The following is a 26747-nucleotide window of genomic DNA, read 5'->3' as shown; positions in this document are numbered from 1 at the left end:
TTTAATCGCAATTCACAAATGCGTGATAATTCCGCAAATCGATAAAAATCTGTTTTATCAGTGTATAAATGGAACTCTAATATTAATCAGGAATTACTTTTTTGAAACAAAGCAAAATGTGAAACTTTAACCCACACAATCATAGTCAATAGATATTTATCTGAAGCGCACGATCAATACTGGGCGGGTCTTGTGCCCTCGTTAGCGCTGAGAGACACGTGATTGGCTGCGTTCAGCCTCAGCTGTCGCGCGTCATGACAGCCAGCAGAAGCTCAGCAGTGTGCAGTACAAACTCAGCCTGCGCGCAGACACCAGCGCCTTTCGCTCTGACCACCGGACGATCACATATACCGGCTCGGGATCGTTTATTCTCCGTCTCATGAGTTGAAATGCTCAGTTTATCTCAAGAACTACAGCGAAACAGCTTCTCCTGCCTGAACGGCTGATTATTAGTCGCCATTGCGCGGTCGACGTTAATAAGAGCGTCTCGACTCGCTTCACTGCGCGTTCCCGTACAGTATCTAAGTCTTCGGATAGATCGATAGGCGGACGCTGTGTGAATTTGTTTACAGTGGGAACAATAAGGAATCCACGCGTGAAGCCATTATTATCAGACGTGATCCGCGACAGGACACTGACACGCGCAACTATGTTCGAAACCAGAGGAATTCCCTTTATATTGCTTGACATCGTGTGCTTGGTTCTTGGTAAGTATCATTTTGCCTCTTTATTTATTCATTCATTCATTTATACATTCATACAATCGTCTATTGTATTGTTTATACTTTGCGTCAATAATGCATAACGCGTAACCTAATTTGCACAAGCCGCAAACTCGTGGCTGGGTTTAAATGTCCTGTTAAGACGACAATTGGAGTCGTATAAAGATTTAAACATAGCAAAGTTCCTCCTCTTTGATTTGGGATGTATCTTGGTCCGTCAAATGAGTTAAATCGTGTGAACGGATGCACTGTTGCGTGATATTCTTAATTGCATGGATTGAATATCGCAACATTGTTACTCACACAATAACCCATAATGTGCGTCATAGCGCGATTGAAGACATCGTGCGTTATCAGAAATTTCCATAATAACAGGGCGTTACCTTTATGCATACGCATAACAATGACTCAACCGATGAGTTATTCTTAGGGAACGCACAACTGGTACATCTTTACAATATCATTGTAGCTTTGTCCATCATAGGCCGATGTATTTGCTTGTATGCATATCATGTATACTAATGTTATACAATGTCATACATTATTTATAGCCTGACCATGTGATGAGGTGTCAATTGTTGGTTTTAAGTGGTGAGATTGTCCCATATTGCTCTTATACAACAGTATATATCGATATTGTATAGGGTGAGTTACAATAGGTTACTATAAGGTTAGATCATGGTTAACCTGTCGGATGTTATGTGACTGCAATATCATGACTTAGAAAAGTAATGGAAATTCATTATATAGAGTATGTTGTCAAAACCGTACATTTCTACATCAAGTATATACGTTCATTCTATGTATTCTTGGATCCATTTGTTGCTGGAAATTGTGAGTTTAATGTTTACAGAGTGAAGTAGCTTATTTCATCAGAAATGACTGAAAAAGTGATAAAAATGTATTTGTCAAAATGTTGGATCCCTGTATTAATATATCACATGATGGAAGTTTTGATTTGGATTAATGTTGGAATTTTGGGTATATTTGTTACACTGGGAACAAATGGCTTGGACTTTACGTTAAAAGCACAGTTTGAGGCACAATCATATGATGGAAATTTGATCTTGCTCTTCATAGAAAGCTATGTTGAGAAGCTAAGAAAGAACATGTCATATAAAGTGATCTTTATGTATCAAGTAATAAATCATCTCAACCACAGGAAGTAAAATTTTCTTTTTCAATTTTCGCAGAAACAAAGCAACTTCCCGTTCAGGGTGTACTGTTTATCACTTGTGTGTTCCCTAAGAATCAAATGCATGACCTTGGTATTGTAAGTGCCTAGAACACAACATGACTATAAAATGAAACGCATGTGCTGGTCGTGTCTCTTGTAAAAGCAGCTTAAAGCACATTCATGATTGCCAAGGCAGAACATCTCGTGCATTTCTGTTGAACTGGAAGCCTACTTAGTTTTAATATGCTAATGTTTATTTGCATACCGCGCGTTACACCAAAATTCAACTGGGATTAAACAGAGGCGAGACACGAGGAACTACTTTTTTTAAGACTTTCCCAATCGTAATGTGTGTCAAAGTCATTTTTGTTAAGCCATTTTGACATTCTTCACTAATTCCAGGGTTATGGATGTGACATTTTCAGTCAAAACTTGAAATAGAAACTCTTAGAGAATGTATTTTCTTGTCAGTATATTGAACCATCTTTTTATAATTTATAATTTAGTGTCTGAACATCCGAATATACACAATATTTCTCTTTAAAAAAAAAAAGGGACATCAACTTGTTATGGATGTGACAAAAAAGAGAAAACATACTTTCTGTGAATTGAAATGTAGACTAGATGCAAATACACTCAACACATGGAGAGCGGATGCCTCTTCATAGAACCTAAAATAGTTACTATATTTTCATGTCCCCATTTATGAGAAAAATGGACAGTTTTGGATGTGACGGTTCAAAAAGTGGCACGTATCTGACTAAGGCAAAATCATGCTTAAGAATGCTTTACAAACTTTTCAAAGAGAGACCTCACATGAGTATTAAACACCAAATTTTGACGTCTGACCTTCCGGTATATAGTGAAAACCTTTGGTACAAACTTGTTTTTTCATCTTAAGGTGACATTTGCATGGAAATGGTCACTTTAGCCTTCAGAACAGTCCAAATGTTTGCATGACCGACTGTCGACAATGTGGCTTTAGTGAAGCATCAGACAACTCAGGTTTGAATGGTTCCTCCTGTCATACTCTTTTTACTGCGAGAGGAGCCTCAGGCTTTATGAATGTTTGTGTTGTTTCCCATGATGCTTTGGTTGAGCACCAACAATAGGTTGAGGCTATAGCCGTTTTAAAGTTTACACACAAGCCCTAGTGTTAGACTTTAGACCGTCTGAGTCCATTAGGGTGATATGGAGGGGATAAAGACGCGCGTTAGCATCAACAAAATATTGCTTGCATTGAGGCAGCATGCAACGTATGCGGTTTGTAGTGACTGAGAATGAATAATACCGTTTACACTGGAAAATAACCAACTGAAGTGTGATTATGGGGTTGATTTGCTGTTGGTAATTACAATCTGGATGATGGCCGATTTAGCAGTTTTTCTCCTTCAACATACATTGTGTTGACAATGGCTTCGTCCAAAAGCTGAAAAACGCTGCCATCGAAAGTTAGGAACATCCAAAGTTTCCTTCACTTCAGTGAAATATCTTTATCTGAACCATTTTTGAAGGTAGTGTAGCTGTAGCACACCTTCACTATCCCAAAATCCTATACATGTGTGGAACGTGATTGGTCGAGCACATCTGAGCTTGAGGAACCAAAAGAGTGGTTGGGCAATTGTTTCTTCATACATTCAAGTTTATTTTCACTCACAACAACTGTGAATTTCTTAAAACAAGAGCTTTGCCAGGACATTGAGGAAACAATGACGCCAGTGGAAAACAACATCAGACAAACCCCGGTGGTAAGATGATATCTCACTGAATGAACAGAAACCCAACCGTAAATCAACGTCTATGCAACCGTCAGCCATGTGTCCTCTGTAAACACGCTTTGTCATCATAAACCCGTGTAATTCTCATCTCAGGTGGAGCGGGTAGTCAAGCCTCACGTTTGATTGGTCGGTAAACACTTTGACTGAGTTGTTAACCCCTTGTTAACCCTTTTTCATCAACAGCCGGGCTCCCGCTTGCGGCGTTTAACCTGGGTAAAATCAAACCGTATCAACGGGGCTTTTTCTGTAATGACGAGAGCATCAGCTATCCCTTCCACAACAGCACGGTCACCTCCACTGTGCTTTACACAGTGGGCTTCACACTTCCCATATGTAGTGTAAGTAATCCCAGACAGCATCCACACAAGACATGCCCAGAGTCTCACATCACTTCTTTGTAACCGAGGCTGGATTTGCATGTTAACTTCTTCCTGTAGACAATTGGTTACTATGAAGTTAACTGTCGTTTTGAGGGCCACGGGAAACAGCTCGTCGTTTTAAATGAACAAACAGCTAAATAGACACCATGAAGCAGCTGTTTCAACATGACTCCTGACCTCCGAACAGGTGCAAACTGCCATTTGAATAGAGCTTTATAGGATGATTGAAAGCAGCTGGTGAAGGGACTGGGCCGTATAGCTTTGTGTCTGGAAGCGACAAATGAGGTGTCGCTTGAGCTCTGAGCTAGAAAGTATGTCTAGCCAGTATTATTTTGGGTTACCAGTAGCGAAAAACTGAAATGCAACAGTTACACAACCCATTCAAGTTACACAACCCATTCAACAACTAAAGTTCACCACATCCGTCTATTCTGTATGTCAGTTTGCTTCTCAGATAAAGATATCTTGTTTATGAATTCTTATGTGGTGTCTACACTGGATGGGCCCGGTGTACATAACAACTGCTTTTCATAATGGGTTTGTTGTGTCGCACCTCTCCCCATCCAGTGTGGACATAATTTAAAATTATTATGGGTTCTAATCTGATCTATTGTCTTTTATAGCGTCGTGTAGACAAGGTGTTCGATATCTGAAGAACAAGACAAAAATATGGAATAAGAATTTCATTTTCACTCCATGGGTGTGAAATGTAACAGGGTTGAGAAAAGTCAAATATTTGGACACGTAATGGCCTCAATCATTATTTACATATTTCTGTGAACCCATTGAACTAAATGCAAAAATGTATATGTAAGGATGGTTTTACATACGATTGACTAAGAATTTACATTAAGAAACTACATTTACAACTTTTTATTACAATTCAATCAGCCTAGATTTTAAACATTGTATGGCGCTGCGCACAATATCAGGATTTTAAAAATATTTCCGTTTCAGTTTCTCGATACTCTGGGCATGTTACTTTTCATTGACTCCATTTAGCAAAGTATGTCCACTAAGTACAAGAAATAGAAGATGCTTCACGTTTGCGGCTTTGGACGAATTTGAATGCACCCTTTCCGTATTTCGAAAATGTATCTAAGACATAAATTGGCCAGTTTGGGGTTTTTATCATCAGAGAGCTCAGGTTTTCCCATCACACCAGGGGCGCTGAATATATTTAACAAGAGTCACGGCTCGGTCACGAATCAAACAACCTTTATACTAAGTGACTGTTTGAGGAAATCTTGCCGCCAATACAGTTTTTACACAAATTTGACCTAACAGAAGGCACACAATTGTGTTATCTCACAATATCTGCCATAATATAAACAGCCTGGATTTTAATTTAATATCTTGTCCAAAAGCGTCAGGAATACATCTGGAGGAAGTGTGTGACCCAGTTTGGTGTTAATGATACAAATTTAGCACACCGTGTTCTGTTTGTATGTGTGTGAGGTAATACTTCATATTATGTGTGGTGTAAGTGACTCATTCCTCAGTTTTGTCCCAGAAGCCTCAAGTCTGATGAAAACCCCAAACTGCCCATAATCTAGGATTTGGGTTTGACCTCTATGTAAACGACCGTCTCCTGCCAAGTCCGCCCCGGCGGCGTGAACGCAACACCACCCTGAAATCCCATACGTTTGACGGTAGATCGCAAACCGTGACAATGCAGCTCTCGCTGGAGATGGCAAGATGAGACACGTAATTGAAGGAGCTGTTGAGACATCAGAATCTTCAGTGATCATGGATAACCTCACGGTTGACACTACGGATGTTAACGTGCAGAAACTGACACACGTGCATGCACATACCACACTCACTGCATGTTGGGTAAATGCTTTAATCCCTAGCACACGCTTTTTGCTAACACGCTTGAGTGACTTTCATAACCCCCGATAGGTTTGTAGTTGCGGTGGGGTCTTACCACAGTCATCCATGTTTGTTTCGCACCTCTTTAAAGTTTCTAACTGGTGGAGGACCATTTTAGAAAGCCCCCTACTTTTTTATAACATTATGGTGTGATGAGAGGGAATGTTTTTAAGAATGCCAGTTGAAGGCATCCAAGACCATGGTTTTGCGCTTTGACAAGATCTTCCCCTTATCATACCGTGGCGTCAAATTATTTGAGCTACATTTGACCAGTTTCACTTTCCACGTCGACCTCAACAACCACAGGAGAACGAAAACAAAGCAATAAATCACTTCAACCTTAGTGCGACTTCTGGCATGACATATCCCCTACTGCCACACCACTACCTTGCTAACCCTCACGTGTCAAAGTGTGAAACCTAATGTGTGTCTTAACTCACAGCTTTGTTTTCTCCACGAGCACCTCCAATAGGAAAACGGGAAGAGTAGGGTACAGGCACCCCTCGCTAACCTCTTTTTTCTCTCACTGCTTCTCTTTGCTAGTTGGACTTCCATTTGCAATACTCACATCACAACACAAATCGTTCAAAAGAGGATTTTTCTGTAACGATGACTCGATCAAGTACCCGTATAAAGAAGACACCATTTCCTATCAGTTATTAGGAGGAGTAATGATTCCTATCACTATTGTTACTGTAAGTGCCAATCTGTTTCTTACAATAGCAGCTTACTTGTTTCATGTGTCTCTTGTTTTTGTCTTTTATGTTTATTGCATGATGATGCTGTGGGTCAGACTTGCAGGCTTGAGCATCAGGAACAGAATGTTGAGATGTAACCACACTTTGAGGGATTTGTGGTCCGGGCATTTAAAGGGGCGGTGCACCAGAAATGGAAAAATTTGGATTGTTTACCATCTTGTCGATACCAAACCTGTATAATGTTCATTCTTCGGTGGAAGATGGAGGGGGTGTTTAAAAGTGGTTTTATGCTTCATTTTTTACATATGATATGATACATTTTGATATGAACACTTTACAAAAGCATGGTATTTTTTAACTATTAGTTGATGCATTAGTCAACATGAACTGATAATGAACAGTGCTTTAACAGCCTATTCATCTTAGTTTCAGCATTTACTAAAAGTTTTGCAAATCAAAGTTTTGTCTGTCCATGCACCTTGAACTTAGATTAATAACTGTACCAACATTAAATAACATTAAGGATGATAAGTGTTGAAAACTAAGTTGTTATTTGTTAATAGCATCTTATTGTAATGTGTTACTAGAGTGTATTATGTGACCACAGATATTTTGGGATAAAGTGTGAAAATCATAAAGCAAACTCTTTTGAGAATTTCATGGTGCTTTTTAAAGTTGGACCGAGTTCGGTCACTATACACTGTTAACTGCAATTTTACAGAAATGAACTGTCATTTTTTTATAGATTTTTCAGATATAAAGTAAAAATGTAAATTATTTCAGTAATTTCACAAAATTGTACAGTTTTTTTTCATACGATAAAAACAATCAAATTACAGAAAAAGACTGCAAATGTTTAAGAAAAACATCTGCTTTTATGTAAACAAACAGTTTTTGAAACTTTTGTTACTGGCGATCCAGCTGTCTGTAAATTTTTTTTACTGGACTTCAATATTTCTCCAATTGTGCACCACTGAAGAACATTTATAGGATTATAATAAAGGGACAGTTCACCCAAAAATGAAAGTTATTTTACGTCCCCCCAATGTCATTTCAACCTGTATGAATTTCTTTGTTCTTGAGAACACAACAGAAGTTATTTTGAAGAACGTTGATAATTGAACACCATTGGCCCCATTGACTTCCAATGTATGAACACGACACCACTGAGACATCTCAAATATCTTCTTTTGTGTTCCACTGAGTAAAGAGTTGTAGGTTTTGTATGAATGAGGCTAACCAACAATTTTATTTTGGTGAACTTGTCCTTTAAGTTTGACAAACAATTGCGTCTAAGCCAACCGACACATTGGAAACAATGTCTCTGGTCTTCTACCCACATACATTTCACCTCAAAAGGCCAAACACCACAGCAAGTCGCGTGACACCGCTGCATTTATGAACCCTGCAAGGGTTTCACTGTAAAGCTGTAGATTTCTCTCTGTGGTTACATCTCATAACTGTTTCTTTACTGCAGGCTGTTGATCTCGTCCTATAACATTTACAAGACAACGCTTTCCTTTTACGGCCAATAGAAACGGCACTGTTTATGGTTAACATTTCTTTCATATATACTGCACAACCTCTATATAACCTCAGTCACCCATGTGAGCTTAAAGCACACGGTCCTCTGCCAAAATGTTATTTATACGTTTGATTTATGTTACTGCTTATGTTCACATCCAAGGCGCAACAGTGCATACATCCATTGACATCATTTAAATATAGATATAAAAAGGATCTATCAACCATTTAATTAATTTCATTTTACTTATATAGTTTTATATAAAGAAACAATAAATATTTAAAAGTGGTAAGCATGGGTTACTGTGACCAGTGTACAATCGGGCCGCATCAGTGATGGCTGCATTATCAAGTACGTCTATTGTCCGGTCTTCTATTCTTGTACATGGGGACATCCTTCTAAGATTAAAAAACAACCTTAAAAGTTTTCCTCACACACAAAATCATGTTCAAATTCTACCAGAAGAAAATAACGTGTCTTTCCTTGCTCTTCCATCACAGATGATCATAGGGGAATGCCTTTCTGTGTTTCTAAAACGCATCAAATCAAAATCATTCTGCAACGGTTATGTGGCCTGTGTCTATAAAGCCATCGGCACTTTTGTGTTCGGTGCCGCCATAAGTCAGTCGCTCACGGATATCGCCAAGTATTCCATCGGCCGGCTGCGGCCACACTTCCTGGACGTATGCAGGCCGGACTGGAAGCAGGTTAACTGTACAGGAGGGGCTTACATCGAGAACTTCGCCTGCACGGGGGATGTAACTAAAGTCAACGAGGGCAGGTAGGTCTCACATGTACTGCTTTTTCACTGAAGCCGGATCCAGATATGTAACTGACTTTGCACACACAACCTTGGCCTTTGCCCTGGTTCTGACTCCACTTGGGATGAATTCTAACACTGAGCCTCCAGTACGGGCCACAGTTTGAAACAAGATATTGACCATCCGGTATTTTAAAGAACCTCTCTCATTTATAATATAAGGAGCTTCCTTCAGAGTTGCAGAAGCTGTTGAGAACACCCAGGTTTAAGCCGAATCTCTGCGGCTCATCCTGTGGTAAATCAGGTTAAGAGCACACACTGATGGTGTTTGATTCTGAGGTTGGACTCGAGGCCAGCAGTATCTCCGGCCCTCTCAGAATGTTCTCATTTACGGCGGGTGTGGTCCCAGCGTCTCTCAGAGAAGCGTGTCTCTGGTGGTGGTCCAGTGTTTCCCTGGGAGACGATGGTATTAATAAAACAAATATAAAGCGGTGAAGAGTCAAAGCCCAAAATAACCCGGATCGCCTTTCACACGGGAGTGTTCTCATGAGAAAAAGGGTCCTCTCAGCATGCCGGCATTTGTGAAGGTGCGTAAGAGGGACAGGTCTAACAAAATGAATTCGTTCATCATTTACTCACTCGCAGGTCATTTTAGCCCTCTATGAGTTTCTTTCTTCTGCAGAACACAAAAGAAGATATTTTGAAGAATGTTGGTAATCGAACAAGCCCCATTGACTTCCAACGTATGGACACAAAACCACAGAGTTATTTCTCAAAATATCTTCTTTTGTATTACGTAGCATAAAGACTTTTATATTGGATTACATTTAAAACCACATGAGGGTGAATAAATGATGACAGAATTTGTATTTTTGGGTGAACTGTCCCTTTAAGCTCTGAAGATTGTTGGTCTGGTTCTCCACTTTCACACTTCTCTTGTGTGTCTCTTGCTCTTGTTTTGCATCTCATGACTCCGTTCGTAATTGAATCACAAAGCAGAAACACACATCTGACCTCATTTCAACCAACACAAGCCCACATCAGATATATTAAGACCAACTCTAGATGAGTATGTTATCAGTGTTATAACATTGGGGATCAGCCGTTTCCGGTAGTTATAACCGTAAATGTTATCATCCAATGTGACGTCTGTATAATTCCTAAATGGCAGCTCACTCTTATGCCGTTAGTTGATGGGCGGATGCTTCTGGTCGACAAATGACCTTAGTTTAATGTAAACAGGAAGAGACAAAAGCCTGCCGGATAGCCAGACCACCCTCTCCTGTCCCGACCCCCACCGGTTAACACATCTCTCCCTATCACCTGGAAAAGGGTGTGTGCGTGCATGCTTTTTAAGGGACCAAATGGGACAATGCAAATCTGTTCCGGCATCCGGCTCAGTGTTATGATCCCAGTTACGACTTGTCAAGTAACTCTTAGTTTGTAGTTGCAGAGTTGCGAAACAAATGTAAGCTTCCATTTATGGCCTCATACTGTTGCACAAGCATTCCTTTGAGGATATTGATTCCTTGATGTTTGTGTGTTGCAGGCTCTCGTTCTACTCGGGTCATGCCTCGTTCTCCATGTACTGTATGCTGTTCTTGGCAGTAAGTGTCTTTGACCTACATTTATGTGTTGTGCATCCCCTTCATTCGGTCCTTCTTCTATCTCCATATTTCGTGATTTTTATTTTTGTCATAAATTGTTAGTATTAGTCACCCTTTGTGTTTTTCACTGGGTTTTTCAAATATCAAACCAATAAAAAATGATTAAAAGTGTTTGACAACACATTATATAATCATATAAAAAGAACAGTGTTTTTTCCATTTCCTGAAAAACAGTAAGTCATTTGAGGTTTTTGAAGGATATATAATCTGTGTACTATAATCTATTTAGGTGTGTCATATTGACAACTGTAATTATTGATATTGTGTTAATACTATATAATGATATCATAAGCAATTTAATGGCAAACAGTTTAACCTAAAACGAAGAAAAAAAAAGTAAAAGATACATTTTGGTGATAGCATCGTTTATTTAATTGTACTAGAAATCACGATTGAACGTTGTTATTGTGAATTAAAGGGGCAGTTCACCAAACAATTCAAATTCTGTCAAGATTTACTACATGATTTACTTGTTTTTGGCCTGTATATATTTCTTAGTATATAAGTTTCTATTTCTTTCCTGTACGTAAGTTCATCTGATGAACACAGAGAAATATATTTAGAAAAATATTAGCAATTTCAGTTCTTGGACATCATCCACTACCATAGGAGGAAAATATTTTGGTATTATTTTGTTCTGTTTTTTTTTCTATTATGGTAGTCAATGATATCCCGAAGAACTGACATTCTTCCAAATATCTTTCTTATAATTTATACAGGTATGAAATTACACGATGAAAGATCTAAATTTTTGGGCGATCTATCCCTTTCACAATAGTGTGGTGTCAAAATATATACATTTTGATCATAAAAGGGACATTAAAATCCTTTATTATTGATCATTCTACAAATATGATAAAACCTCAAATAATTCACCACAACATTTTTTGTTAAAAATTACCAACTCGCTCCTTTTCCCTACACTTATACAGATGAATTTGACTGATAGCATTATTTCATGCAATTTTATTATTATTTTGGGATTGTTGTATATTATTGACGATCTGATTGACGATTAAATCTGATATTGCAACTGCCTAAAATTGATTCATGTTATATAAAATAAATGGTATTATTTATATTCAATGGTTTCAGGGCTATTCAACGGTTAATCGCATCCAAAATCTGAGGTTGTGTTTACATAATATATGTCTGTGTACTGTGCATATTAATTTGGTATTTATATACACATACAGATATTTGAGAAAAATATAAAAGTGTATATATAACTTCAATAATATATCAATATTAATATATACGTGCACATATTTCCTCAATATATACATGTACGAGTATGTGTATCTGTTTATTATTAGAAAATTAGAATACACGGTGCACAGACGTATATAAGACAAACATTTATTCTGCATACGATTAATCACAATTAATCGTTGAACAGCCCTAAATGTTATCTATTCTATCTTATGTATATTTGGGAATTTTTACTATGAATAAATAATTAAATAAACAAAAAAGATTTGAATACACTTACAAGTACAGATTAAAGTACTGAGAATTGGAGGGTTAATCGATTGTAATGAACATGTCGATATGAAATACTGGTTTTAAAAAAGTATTTCCTTGCATTGGCTTGACATTCAACAACAAATTAGATGACAGTCCAAACCCTTCCTCTAAAAACTGCTATTGTTTTTTGAAATGAGATACACATCTGTAGATCTACATTCTGTTCTCCATTGATTTTTTTTATTGGAAATGTCATGATGGTGTAAATTGATGCAGCAGTTTTTCAGAAACCTCATGACATTCTGCTCAGTCGCTCCATTATCTTATCAAGAGAGAACAAGCATTAAGGATCCGCGGTTAAAGTGCACAACACATTACAACTCAGTGTGGTAATGACTGAATGAAGTAAGCATTAGACCAATGAGGTCATAGTTCAACAACGACCTCGAGGACAACGTTGAAATCACTCCTGTTTTAAATTTCTGCCCTCACAAAGATACTACCATTGATAATGAATTTAACAGCTTAACCACATTCAAACATAGATAAGATTAGAAACGTTAACTACATGAATCAAACCTGTGAATGATTACATTTTATAGGAAGCCTATAGATCCGTGGCTTGATAGTGTGATAAGACAAAAGAATTAAAGAAAAAAGTAAAGTAAATTTCGAGGAGGTGTAGTTATTGGCAGTGACACCTTAGACATGTCACGCCAGCATTTTTCTTACATTCCCTTGGGCATGAGATAACATGAACAACGTGCAACCATGTCTGAACATGACGTCGTGAGTTACACATCAAAATCATCACATGAGGATCAGGATTGCTGCATTACGAGCATGTTTTTTTATCTGTCACACACAGTGAGCTCAAAGCCTTTCCCTTTCTCACAGCTCTATCTTCAAGCGCGAATGCAGGCCGAATGGGCGCGGCTCCTGCGTCCCACGCTGCAGTTCTTCCTGATCGCAGCAACCATCTACACGGGACTGTCCCGTGTCTCCGATTATAAACATCACTGGAGTGACGTCCTCGTGGGCCTCATACAAGGAGCCACCGTGGCTTTATTAGTGGTGAGTGATGCTATAAGTGACATCATCTCGGTCAACGGGAAGTTGGTGTTAATTCTGTTTTCATTTTAGGGTGTTCAAACAAACAGACGTTTACCCATTCTTAGTGTTTAAAACCAAAATGACTTCTGTCAAATGCAATAGGAAGCTTTGATATTTGCACCACTGCACTGATGAAGTGTGACGTGTGTGAACTGTCACCGTCAGAAAATTCTAGAAATGTATGTTGCAAAGAGAAGTTAGGACGAAGCGATGATGGGTGACTACATTTGGAACTTTGTGAGGACAGTATTAGTCATAAGACAAAAACGATCAAATGTACACTTCTGAAGTTTTGGATGACTCAATTTTGTTATATATTACAAATATAGATTCATGATAGGAGAAAACGACTAAAGAATCATTACTGAGCGAAACAATCCCGTAACACTTGTTCTCCGACACAACTAGAAACATCAAAGCCTGCTTAACACAGAAAAGAGACAGATTTTTCAGGCCTCGCTTTTACAGTGGACTTGTTTGTGCATTTGACTGATCGACTGCTTTCCCCTCCTCCAGGTGTTTTTCGTGTCAGACTTCTTCAAAAAGCAAGTAGAACCGCAGAAAGAGACTGAGATCCCACACACCACCTTACAAGAGACACCTACCAATGGAAACCATTACGAAAGCCCAAACTAAGCTATCTGGGATCCCTGTCAAGAGACCCACGGAGGTTTAAGTGCACACCCACTACAAGGGCAGACCACTAAGGTGGAAACCTGTGAATGTAACTTTGCTTTGTGTTCTCTAAGCCCCCCGCTGTGGGGGTCGGTCCGTTAATGGATGCTGATCCACGTTGCCTTGGCTGGATTGCTGCTGCTGCTGCTACCACAGCTTCCTGTGTATCTCCCGAAACTAATATAAGTGTACCTCTATGAAGCCACAAAGAAACTTTTTTATCGTATGAAAATCACTATACAGACTTTTTTTATTAAAAAAATGATAAAACTGTATGTACAAGACATGATGCGCTTTTTGATGGAAACAAACTTATTATGCTTGACATGAACTCAAATAAAACAATGCTCGTGTTCACTTTGTCTTTCAATGTCTTCATAAAACCAAACACAATAACAATATTAACAGAAAAATAACAGAAATGTGAGGATCACAGGTAGAGGCTGGCTGCAAATACAATGTCCCTCTTTATCTTCGTTATACCTGCGGGGAAAAACAAAAATGTATGAGTTTTAACCCAACCTGTATTATTGTCTCTTCTGCAAAACACAAAAGAAGATATTTTGAAGTCTGTTGATAACCAAGCAATTAACAAAAAGCACAAACATCTCAAAATATCTTTTGTGTTCCATGGAAAAAGTGTCAGGCAGGTTTTGAACCACGTGAGGGTAAAAAAAATGACAGCTTTCTCAACAACTATTTCTTGTGTAAAGTATATTTCTGCTTAAAGAAAAAAGCTGATGAATAAATGAAATCCCTCTACGGATGGTTTACCGGTCAAGTCCTTAAATCTATCCAAAGTAAACTGGATACATTGTGACTCATTCTGTTGAAAAGAGATGCATGGTCACGAGCTTGCCCTACCCATTGCAAATTTGTTCTCCAGCTCTGTGTTTCCAATGGCCTTTGCTGCCTGGCACATCTGCCTCAAGAGCTCTTCCAACCTTCGCATACAGCGGATAATACTACCTGAGAGGAGAGAGAGAGAGAGAGACAGTGGAGAGAGAGAGAGCGAGAGAGAGGTCATTTCTTCCCAGTGGACTGATAACATATCCGCTCAATCTCGCTTGCTACATACCAACCACATTTGGTCATCTTTTAGGCTTTGAATGTTCAGTTCTAATAGTTTTGTTTATTTCGATAAAACTTGACTTTCCTGGCAGAACAGTTTTACTGATTTGGTATTGCAAGTTCTCAGGTGAAATAGGGATTCTCTTAACATTCCTTAAAATATACCATTCCTCCCGCATTGAGTTTTATCACTTCAAGTGCTTTGGGGTTTGCTAATGGTCACAAACAGAGCCAAATTCTCACTCAGGTTCTGGAGCGCGCTCACACGGGGGATTTTTCTGATAGCATGACATGTTTTAAGATCACGTCATGCTGCGGACACGGCAAAAGCTCAGAGCTCAGGGAGTATGTACTGACAGGACGTTTGGAGACCTCTAGCTTTTCAACATGCATCATGAGCAACTCCAAAAACGTGTGGCTATTTATCATCTTTTTATTTCTCGGCAATCATTTGTGTTTTTTGTTGATAGAATTTGACAGTTCAATAATATACCTCTCCTGTTCAAGTTGGGCAGACGAAAAAAAATAATAAAAATATTGTGAATGATCGGTAAAATATTTTCATTTGAAAGCCTATGCTTGAAAATAAAATGTGCAAGCATTATAAATTCTTTCAATTATAAACTAAAAAAACTTTTTATTTTAGGAAAGATTTTCATCATTTTAGCAGTTTAAAAAGCATCTCCTTGATGAAATAACATTTAACAGGCAACGGAAAATTACACTAAAGATGCTGAAATGTAACATTTGATTTATTTGGATTTGTTTGTCAAAACTTAGTTCATAATTATTCAAACTTTAACTAACTAATAAAGAATAAACTAGTGACCCTTAACCTTTGACCAGTGATGTATATGAATAAATAAATACTATATAGTATAAACTAGTGGTGGGCCGTTAACGTGAGACTCTTATGGCGCGATAAAAAAAATGTCGGCATTAATTTTTTCTCAAAGTTGGGTTTGGAGCTGGGTCTATACTACGCAAGCTATGATGACTTTCACCTTGATATTTTAGCGCGGATGTATACCTAGCTGAATTGCACTGTACCGGGCGAACTCGCGTGATTCGAGCAATTCGCGCCGCCTCATCATCTCATGACCAGGGCTTCATTCGTGCCGCAAGTAGGTCTATCGCGTATTTGCATTGACTTAACATGTAAATCACTCTCACTTGACGCGCCATTCTCGTCTGGTCTGAACACAACATAACGTTACTGTGAAATTACCACATCAAACGTGACGTGCTAACATGGATGCAGCTTTGAAGCCGCCGGGTTGCTTCAGGGAAAATTTATTTTTAATCGACAAGACTAAGGTTGTTTGCACCTTGTGCAATACGGAATTGGTTTAAAAAAAAACTTTCAACTGGTAGTGGTCTAGTTTTAGTTGAAACCAGTACATAGGTTTTGACATCTAATGTATTATGGCTCCTGTATGACATATCGCTTGTTGCTCCCTCACTCTTTGTAAGTCGCTTTGGATAAAAGCGTCTGCTAAATGACTAAATGTAAATGTGCTGTAGGAGCTCTTCCAGTCTCAAGTACCACCTAAACTCAAATCATCCCTTAGCTAATGCGGAAGTAAACACAAGTACATCTTATTGAACATAATTTATTTTCATCACCAATTATCATAGTAGAACAGCTTTCTCAAGCAGTTTGTGATGCATTTTGGAAACAGTAGATGAGCCCCTGGTCTAATACGCCACCTGGCTTAAAACACCCGTTCTCAAAGACTTACTTTTAGTCATTATTTGGGTAGCACACATATTCTGAATACCTTCGGCAGAATTCAAATGAGCCATTTTAACCTAGATTAAAAAAAAAAATCTATGACCACCACTAGTATAAACATATAAAGCAAGATCTATTACCTTCGAACACATCCGTCATCTTGCAAATCTGTGCGAAGGAGGAGCCGTTGGCCCAGGTATAGACCACATCCATAAGATGTGGACGGAACTGCTTCAGATAAGTGTCCTCGTCCACATCTAGCTTTGCTTCGGCCGACACTTTAGCAATACGCTTTGCACATTCCTAAAAACAAAATCACACCTTTGGTCAGTGGTTAATAATGCTATAAACACATAAAGACATTAACACTGAAGATAAAATCGGACTAACACTCATTTGTCATTGAGATGACAGTTTTATGCTTAATATTTCAGATAAAATCAATTGGAATTTTATTCCGTGCAATCTTTTGCCTCTATGACACACAACTTCCTTTATCTTAAAGCGGCAAATCACTCCCAGGTAAAAAGACTGATTTATTCTCCCTCATGTCATACCAAACCTATGTAACCTTTGTCTTGGGTCAAACCTGTATGACTATCTCCCACAGAAAACAAAGATGATTTTTTTAAATGTTGGTAACCAAATGGTCCCCACTGTCTTCAACTGTACGGACACAAAACCACGAGTAATTTCTCAAAATATCTTCTCTCGTGTTCCATAGAAAGTCACAAAGATTTTGAATCAAAATGAGGGTGAATAAATCATGACAGAATTTTAGTTCACAACTTAAAAATAAAGTGCAACCCAGTTGTGTGTCTGACTGTTTGAAAGGTTGACCACACAGGAAGCGCATCTTTCTAGGATCAGCCTGACCTATCGGCGTAATCCGTGAACGTAAGCAGTGCAGGGAGTTTAGCATTGTTTTGTAAATATTGCGTGCGATACCGAGCGTGTATTGTGAAGAATTTGCGGGGCTGCTGGCCGAGTGAGTCTTCCTCCTCAAACTTGTTACCTGCATCTGCCGCAGAGGTGCTGCCAGCTGCTCCGTCAGTTTGGGCATCTCGTTGGCCTGCGTAACAATAAAACGGCTTATTAACCGACAAGAACGACACAGAACAAGAGCAAATATAGCAGCTGGACTGAACACACATGTTGATATAGAAATGTTGTTCGATTAACAAGATTCTTCAAAATATCTTTGTTTTGCACATCGCTGGTGTCTTTCTGAAACCTCGTATCTCCATATGTCATTTTTTTATAAATCATTACTTTTAGTCATCCTTAATGTTTGTCAATGGATTTTGCAAATACGCTTAAACCTAAAGCTAAAGTTAAAAATGTAATGAAGCCGTTTAATTTAAAAGTCAATTAAACTAAACTTACAGTAAATTATAGTTAAACTATAACTTACTAGTGAAATCTAGTTTTCTAGATAAATCTAGCTCTATTTTTCAAGTCAGTTCAATTGAATCAAGTTCTGAACTATTCAAATCTAAAAAAAAATTCTCAACCAATAACGTATTAATAAGTGCTTTAGTAAACGTTGACAACACAGTATTCAATCATTTAAAAAAAAAGCTTATTTGGACATATGAGGTTTTGGAAGGACAGTTACGACGATATAACTCATGTTCACAAACAGAGCCACAAAATTTAGGAACTTCATTACATTAAAAAAGGACAGTCTGCAACTTTCGTGCTGTGTTTGAATGTGCAGGATATAACACGAGCCCTTTAACTTCTGGTAATGTGATCCATCTCAAGTAACCTACTTACATGTGGTCGAAATTTCGAAATGAAGCTGATTTCATGACTACATAAATCACGCTCTACATTTAAAATGAACAAATAAATCTGCAAATACACTTGAAACTTGGCTTTCGGATGGGAATGCATTTTTCCTTAACCCTTATTGAACATTTTCAAATGACACATGACATGTAATCTTTCTCATGCAAGTACTGCCAAAAAGAAAAGACAAGCAGAAGGCATGGCACGCTCTTCACAACTGTAAAACAGATACCAGGCATTCACACTGAATGACCCCCTTCCCAGCATTCACCCTCCTTAAGCCAAACAAAACAGGGCATTAAGCCCATAACAGACTTTTTTGTTGTATGACCACATTTCAGTGAGCATGAAGACTTACGTTTTCCTGGAAGACGAAGCAGCTGAGAAGCGCGGTTGCCTGCTCCGCTGTAAGGTCATTGAAGAGACCGTTAAATATCATTTCAGTCAGCAGCAGCTCATCCGCACTGTAAACACACAAAAATCACCACGGGACACTTTAGAAACAAGCATGGGTGTTGAGAACAAGTGTAGTCTGGAAAAAAGCAAGGACCCATTAAAAAGCAACTGGACTTCTGATTGTCAAGTAACGATGACTCATCCTGCACTTAAAGGTGTAACCAAAATGTTGTCCAATCAGATGCCTCCTCTTCCATTTGACTGGCTAAATCAAGCAGCAAACTGTTTTATCAAATTGCAAAAACGGTTTGAATACCTCAAATAAAGGTTTCTTCGGCTACTACGGTTCACTGCAATTGTAGTCACTTGTGTTTTTTTTAATCAAGCTGTATATCAGTATCGAGATGAACAAACTATTACTTCAGGAGACAGTGGAGAGGATTGTCATGCGTGCGTTTGCGTGACACTACCTGCTGATCTCACACGCCACACGACCCTTCATCTCGATAACATCAGAGGAAGTAGCGAATCCCAGGCGCCGCAGTACGCGCTTCCTGCACTTGAGCTCGTCCATCTGCAGCACGGTTCGAGCTTTCTTCAGTTCGCGCTTCGCTGCCTTGATGTCGCCTGCAATCTGACATGCACGCAAACATCACAATGATGAGAAAACACACACAACACATACAACATGTCACTACTGTCGTCTATCTATAAAAAAATATATATATTTAGATTGCGGGGTGGACACGGTGTCATTTTTAGGACCTTCACGTTTGTAGCTTGTAAGATGTTGTGTTCAACATAATGGTAGTGAGGGAGTGTTTGACATTCTTCAATCGCAAATGCAACTCATCGTTTGTACATAAGTCACACTGAAAAGAATAAAACACTGCTGATTTGGCCCTACGACAAGAACAATATTACAATCCTTAAAATAAGTCCCTCGATATCAACACTAGGGCTAGGATAATAATTCACACACAACTTATTCAGCACATTCCAGAAAAACAATAGTTTTATAATGGTCAAAGTGTTCTTCGATCACACCTGCTACACACCCTTGAGTACAAAATACACCCTAAAGGTTTCCACAAACACACACATGCAAAACGATACAAGTGACCTGTAATTATTAGTCGATCACACTGAAGTGAGTACACCAGTCACATTTTAATATATCTTTTCGTATGACAACACTGAACAAATGACACTTCGCTACAATGTAAAGTAGTGAGTGTACAGCTTGTATAACAAGTATATTTGCTGTCCCCTCAAAATAACTCAACATTCAGCCATTAAAGTCTAAACCGCTGATAACAGAAGTGAGCACACCCGTAAGTGAAAGTCCAAACTGGGCCCAAAGTGTCAATATTTTGTGTGACCACCATTATATTCAGCACTGCATCTTGGGCATGGAGTTCCCCAGAGCTTCACAGGTTGCCCCCGGCCTCCTCTTCCACTCCTCCATGATCACAAAGCTGGTGGATGTTAGAGACCTTGCGTTCCTCCACCTTCCGTTTGAGGATGCCCCACAGACGCTCAATAGGGTTTAGGTCTTGAGACATGCTTGGCCAGTCCATCACCTTCACCCTCAGCTACTTCTGGGGTTTTAATCAAGTTGGAATACTGCCCTGCGTCCCAGTCTCCAAAGGGAAGGGATCATACTCTGCTTCAGTATGTTACAGTACATGTTTGCATTCATGGTTCCCTCGATGACCTGTAGCTCCCCAGTGCCGGCAGCACTAATGCAGCCCCAGACCACGACACTACCACCAACATGCTTGATTATTATTATCAATATCAATAGTAAAAACAATCATTCAAAACAACGCTTAACAAAATTTCAATACAACAAAAAAGGCTTCAACAACTTATTTACTTTATCCCAATTACAAGTAGCAAAGCACTGGCAAAATGAATTTCTATGCATTTTTTCATGCAAATTCAATTAAATGTATTCATTTGTCAGACGCTATTATCCAAAACAACTTACAAGTGAGAACGCATATAACATTAAACAAAAGATTAAATATGCTAAAAACCCATTTACCATCTTCAAACAACTGCCCTGGTTGAATGATCTAAAAACCAAGCACTATCAGGAATAATCTATTCAAACATCAGGTATAATCTCTGATTTAGTCAAACCACCCATCCCCAAAACCCTTCCTTTAGGCCTATATAAAAATAAACCTAAAACAGTCAGTGTAGTGTGCGTTAAAAGATTAAAGTGTCGGTCGGATTCACCAATTACACAACAGTGTGTCTGCGCAGCCTAAAGCCATTATCCACTTAACAACTTATCTGAGATCATTCTAACATGATTTACACACATGGAGACGAGAGGAAATGTTGTGAAATATGCGAAAGGGAAAGTATTTCTCACTCCTTCAGAAACCACAGCCAACGATCGACAATACAAACCTCAGCATTCAATCCCATCATGCTTTATAACGTATTTGCTAATGCAAATGTGAGATCGAAATGTCACCACCTACATTCACGACCGCAACTGGAACGTGAGCACAACACAGCCATGACCTTACAACACCCTAGAAAATATTTGGCCACATGATTGTTTGTGATCGGATCGGAGTGCCCATTCACCCTGCACTAAAGGCCAGTTTCCCGCCATTGTTTGACTCTGTTGGACCTTTAAGATTAAGGCCACAGGAAGTGACACCCACACCCATTCTAGAGCACTGAACAATACTGCCGTATTTTAAGCGACATTCTGCACAGAATAGCCAACGCTTGCGTCAACGAAAAGAAATGACATTGTGCACTTCACAATTCATCTATGATCGCGGATTGAACATCGTAAAGACTCACCAGCGCTTTCTTTTCACACAGGGTGTAAACAGCATCCAGGTTGGGGTCGCTGTGCAGCGGGTGTGTGTACATTCTGTGTTCGAATGCCTCCACCTTTTGGATGACTTTCTTCAGGCCCTGGGTCCTTGATGCCCATGTCGTCTATTGGGTCTAGCAGCGGAACGCCATCTGGGAAACGTTTCTGCACCTCCTGGGAATCAGAAACCAAAGCAATCGTCAGCTTTTCTATTCAAAAGCCGTCACTTTGGCAGTCATTTAAAACATTGTATGATGAAATGGACAGTTGAGATGGTCAAATAGGAGATAGCGTTAGGATACGCGACGAATTGACAGTGAAAGGTAAATCACAAAATATGCGTTACGGTACTGATAATCAATATTGTTGTGTAAACGGCATGACTAGAGAATATTCAACTTTTAAGTAGAGAAATACTCAGCCACCAGTTCCTTACAGGTTAACATTACTCTGTTACTAACTAAATCAAACATAATGTAAAGATCTCTGTGTGAACAGTCATTTAAAAATGTTGCGGAGGGTCATTTTCTTCATTTATAGATTAGAACATATCATACACTCAGACATGGACGGATGCGTTACGGTTATGACATTTCAAAAAGAAAAAAAATCATGCATTGCGGGATACTGTGTGCTATGATTTTCGTTATATTTTGGATATTCAGTTCATGTAACGCACCGTGCCATGACACTATATGCAGTGAGCGCAGTATGCTTTTCAATACATTCTAGCAGTGTGCGTGTAGGCGCTCACCTGTATGGATTTGAGCATGCTCTGTCTGTTGTCATAAGATCGCAGGTCTTTGGGGATGTAGAGACGGACAGAGCTGATGGAGGTGATGAGATGCAGCATTACTGGAACAACCTGAATAATAAACAAACAGCTTTGATTTGAGGAACATCCAAACGCTACCTCTGCATGAGGAACTTAACGTCCATACGACCATATATGGAACAAAACCACAGTGTGAAGCCAAAGGCTCAATCTAAACACATCCAGCAGCACTTGAGCAGACATGAAGCAGAATTTTAGGAGCCAGTAGAGATGGTAGAAAAAAACAAGAGACATCAGTTAAAGTCATTCAGCCTTGAGCCTCTGGAGCTCCAGGTAAATCACTTAACATCTGGAGAGAAACATGAGTAGATCAAACCACTGTCATAACACGGGAAAAACTAAGCATTTTACTCCAAGATTATTTTATTCTATTCAATATATAATTACGAAGTTCTAGGTTATGCTTCTTTTCACATAAATGAATCGCTGCTGAATACTTTTTATAAAATATTCACCACCATCAAGGGGTCGATGCTTAGAGAAGTGAAATCCAATGAAATCCGTGTAAAATTGAGCTATCAGAGGCTGACTTTTCCCATTTCACAGAAACTTCACATCATCTATCTGCTGACTTTGGATGAACACAAACCACAATGAACCAAGGGCGGTGCCTCAAAGCATGTATGTTCACGTAATAGCACGTTCTACGACCTTGCCCAATGACCTCCTGCTTGTGTGGTTTCCTGTAGATGATAGCTCAAGAAAGTAGTCTGGGTACGTTTTTAAAAAAACTAAGCTGTTGTGGCTTTTGTGGGATGCTCAAGAAGACAAACTGATGAAGTGACATTGGGACTGTGATGTAGCATCGGTATGTCACCTGCATCTCGCCCTTCTCTGCTGGGGCTGCTGGTTTTGCAATCTCTGTGGCTGAGTTCTTCAGGCTGTCCTTACTGCAGTGGACCAATACCTCCAGCACATACAACGGCTCAGAATCACCCGCGGCAGCCTGCAAGAACAAATCAACACATTACAACAATCTTGTCACACTCAATTTACTTCAACAAAGAAATAAAAACAATGAGTACCTTAACATTTGCCTTCTTGGAAAAATTGACGACTACTCCCCAACCAAAATCCAAATCATTTTTTTTGACCTGTAAACGACAAACTCAATCAACAATACAATTTAATTCTGTTATCTGTTAGTAAGACTTTAATGGTCCACTGTATGAAATTTAGCGGCATCTAGTGGTGAGGTTGCGAATGGCAACCAATGGCTGACTCCACCCCTCTCTTTCAAAGCACTACGGTGGCTGACACAGAACTAATGCTGCGTTCTATCTATACGGTGGCTGACACAGAACTAATGCTGCATTCTATCTATACGGTGGCTGACACAGAACTAATGCTGCATTCTATTTCTATCTATTTAGATAGAAATAGCTCATTCTGAAGCAATAAAAACACAACATTTCATTAGGTAAGGGCTTAAACACCTCTGAAGACATAGTTATGTATATAATATTGCATTTCTGTCAATAATAATTTCCCATTGGACCTTTAAATTAGAGATGAAATAACTGTTAAAGGTGCAATTTGTAAAACCCGCCGCTAGAGGGCGCACACTCAAAACAACAACAATGCCGTAGCTTTATGACGCTGTGAATGATCGTGGAATGATGGGATTGTCTACAATTCCACAGCTGATGGCCAACAATCAGACGGGAATGAGAAATCACGTAAGCAGATAAGGTAAAGTTTTAGAATTGTTGCGAATAGGTGTGGTCCATAAATAAGTGACTGCTCGAAACAAGTTAGTGGCTTGCTGGACGCAAGAAACTACTTTGGCATTTGACCACGTTACGGTTTTCATGCGGTTTCCACGTCAGTAAAGGAGGTAACAAAGGGTATCGGGGATATGATGCCATTGAAAGGCGACTGCATAGCCCCGTGTCACATGTTTACAATTAGTTGGAAACATTCGAGATATTGCAAGTACTCAGCTGAACAAAATTTATAACACTAGCTCAGCAATTTTTGGATTTTTTAATAAGAAATTGTTCGAAAATGCACCTTTAAGATTACAAAACATAGCTGATTTGTGATGGCTAGAACACAAAGAAAGTAAGTATAGAAGAGACGGAGATGTTACCCTGACTAGTCTGCCGGGCTGCAGGAAGGGCAGACAGTATCTGGGCTTGTGAATAAAGTCCTCGATCTCTTTGCCCAGTTTGGCCAGCTGCTGGCGGATTTTGTAGTAGGTCACCACGCTCTCTTCATTGGGGATTTGTATGGCATTGTAAGCCTCCTCCAACTTCTTCATCTCTTTGAGAAACACAGAAACAGGTCATAAGGACCGGTTCACGGCAAAATCACCACATCCAAAAAAATTCAAGACATTTACACAAAGGCATACATAACTCGAATAAACAGTTCTTACTCTCGACAACACCAGGCACGGCTCTGTAATGTTGGAACTGGTAGAAGGATTTCTCCAGCATGTACTCTGGGTTGATCTCTTCCACACGCAGCAGATTCAGCACCATGTTGTAGGTGAGATGAAAAGCACTGTTCAGAGGATCAGCCGAACCCTGCGAGGACACACGGCGAAGAATTAAACAAAAGACACTAAATACAACAACACCACCAACTAACCTCCAACCAGTCGGACTCTGCATTAGATGTAAGTTTTTCTGTAACTTAGTTCAGAGATGTTTTCTTAAAGGGATAGTTCACCCAAAACTGAAAATTCTATAATTTACTTTTTTTTTACCTGTATAACATCCTTTTCTACAGAACACAACAGAAGATATTTTGAAGAATGTTGGTAACTGAAAATATCACTGGCACCCATTGACTTCCATTGAATGGACAAAACCAATGAGACATTTCTCAAAATGTCTTCTTTTGTGTACAGGTTCAAATGACATGATGGTGATTTTTTTCACCATTGCAGTCTTTCAGCCTGGCATCTCAAACGACACGGGTCATGAGGCCATTATACAGATATCTTTCACTCTTTACTATCTTGGAGATAACAACGCGTACACAAAAAAGTTGTACTACGAAGCTCAGGAAAACACCTCTTTCTCAACTGAAGAAAAATGACTCAACCCCTCCAGCCTTCTTCAAACATGTGGGTCATTTACGTTAAGATGACACCATCAAAAGAAATTTACAAAAGTGATTTTATGTCCATAGAAAGCACATTAAACGCAAGTAAAATGTTAACATTATGGTGTCTAAGTTTTTAGAGAATAAAATGTCAAAATTGGGTTGAAATAATGTTACATTGTCATTCAGTAACCGTATTTATGTACAAATTTAAACAACATGCTTATTCTGACCTGTACATATTAAAATATATAAAATAAAGGAGCATATTACATTTTTATTGTGATTTATAAAATATTTATAAAATATTCTTATTGACAAATGGGCAAAACCTAGGATAGTGGCAATAGAAAAGAAAGTAAAATTACAACTAATTAACATTTGGGGTGAAAGTAATTGGTCTTTTTATATGTCATAAATATGCCTGACAAGATTGTTTACACCGAACAAAATTTGAGTGGGCATCTTCTGTAAATCAGGGGAAAATATACGATATTTATTTCTTGTCAGAAAAACCAAAATGCTATTAATTTAACCAGGAAACCTTTTCTTAACTTTTTCTTGTTTTTATTCTTAAACCCTTTTTCATCATTGACCCATGTTTAGATAACTATTGACCACAATTATGTTCAGAGGGAAAAATCCATGCCTTTTCCAAGCTCTTCCTATAAATCTACATCTTACGCAACAACATGAGACAAAGTTAGGCAATGACATGGCTTTCCCAGTATTTCGTTGGAAACTAAAATATAAATTCAAATCATAAGGGTGTTGAGCAAGACTTCATTAGATCCCTTACAGAGATGGGATACGGCAATGTGAGATTAAGGAGGAATCCAGAGGGACGGAACCTGGCATATAAGCGTGAGATTTTATGGATTGGACTCTACACTATAGAGTATATATTTATGAATGTGGCGGCACGCCTGGACAAGGTGCCAAAAGCTTAGTGGTGGGCTTAGTAAAGGGGTTTAGGAGTTTTTGTGCATCTGTGTGTTGGTCTTCAATTGAGTGCAATGTAGGACTCTTTAACAACCACGTAGTGGACATATGTGGATGTGAATCCAGTCGGATGAAAATATGCCTGTTGGTGTGACACTGGACCATTTTAAAACCTTAATACTGGTGTATTGGGGATATTCAGGGGTGGTCTGGGAATAGAAATGGGCAGTGCCAT

General features: G+C 38.9%; 2 protein-coding genes across 3 annotated transcripts in view; one reads left to right on the top strand and one right to left on the bottom strand.

Moving 5' to 3' along the window:
- The first annotated feature begins 269 nt into the window (after positions 1–269).
- On the top strand, positions 270–14194 carry plpp1a (phospholipid phosphatase 1a). Of its 2 annotated transcripts, none has more exons than XM_056737401.1 (6): positions 270–707; positions 6476–6627; positions 8656–8936; positions 10465–10522; positions 12947–13123; positions 13679–14194. In XM_056737401.1, exons 1-6 carry the CDS (start codon positions 650–652, stop codon positions 13796–13798), a joined length of 846 nt encoding a protein of 281 aa, XP_056593379.1. In that variant the 5' UTR covers positions 270–649; the 3' UTR covers positions 13799–14194. The 2 variants fall into 2 exon arrangements, with proteins under 2 accessions (XP_056593379.1, XP_056593378.1); XM_056737400.1 differs by lacking the exon at positions 6476–6627 and adding an exon at positions 3861–4015 and having other exon boundaries at positions 272–707.
- Positions 14070–26747, bottom strand: part of mtrex (Mtr4 exosome RNA helicase) — a 27121-nt gene continuing 14443 nt past the window's right edge. The window contains 13 exon segments of the mRNA XM_056737398.1: positions 14070–14320; positions 14702–14806; positions 16784–16946; positions 17659–17715; positions 18796–18901; positions 19304–19467; positions 21666–21785; positions 21787–21855; positions 22436–22546; positions 23334–23462; positions 23542–23610; positions 24609–24781; positions 24897–25047. Of these exon segments, the coding sequence (XP_056593376.1) occupies positions 14268–14320; positions 14702–14806; positions 16784–16946; positions 17659–17715; positions 18796–18901; positions 19304–19467; positions 21666–21785; positions 21787–21855; positions 22436–22546; positions 23334–23462; positions 23542–23610; positions 24609–24781; positions 24897–25047 (1470 nt within the window). The 3' untranslated portion in view covers positions 14070–14267.

Source organism: Triplophysa dalaica, chromosome 22 (genome assembly GCF_015846415.1).
Source record: "Triplophysa dalaica isolate WHDGS20190420 chromosome 22, ASM1584641v1, whole genome shotgun sequence".
Taxonomy (NCBI): Eukaryota; Metazoa; Chordata; class Actinopteri; order Cypriniformes; family Nemacheilidae; genus Triplophysa; species Triplophysa dalaica.
Note: the sequence above shows the minus strand (reverse complement) of the source record. Positions and strands in the feature narration are given on the sequence as shown.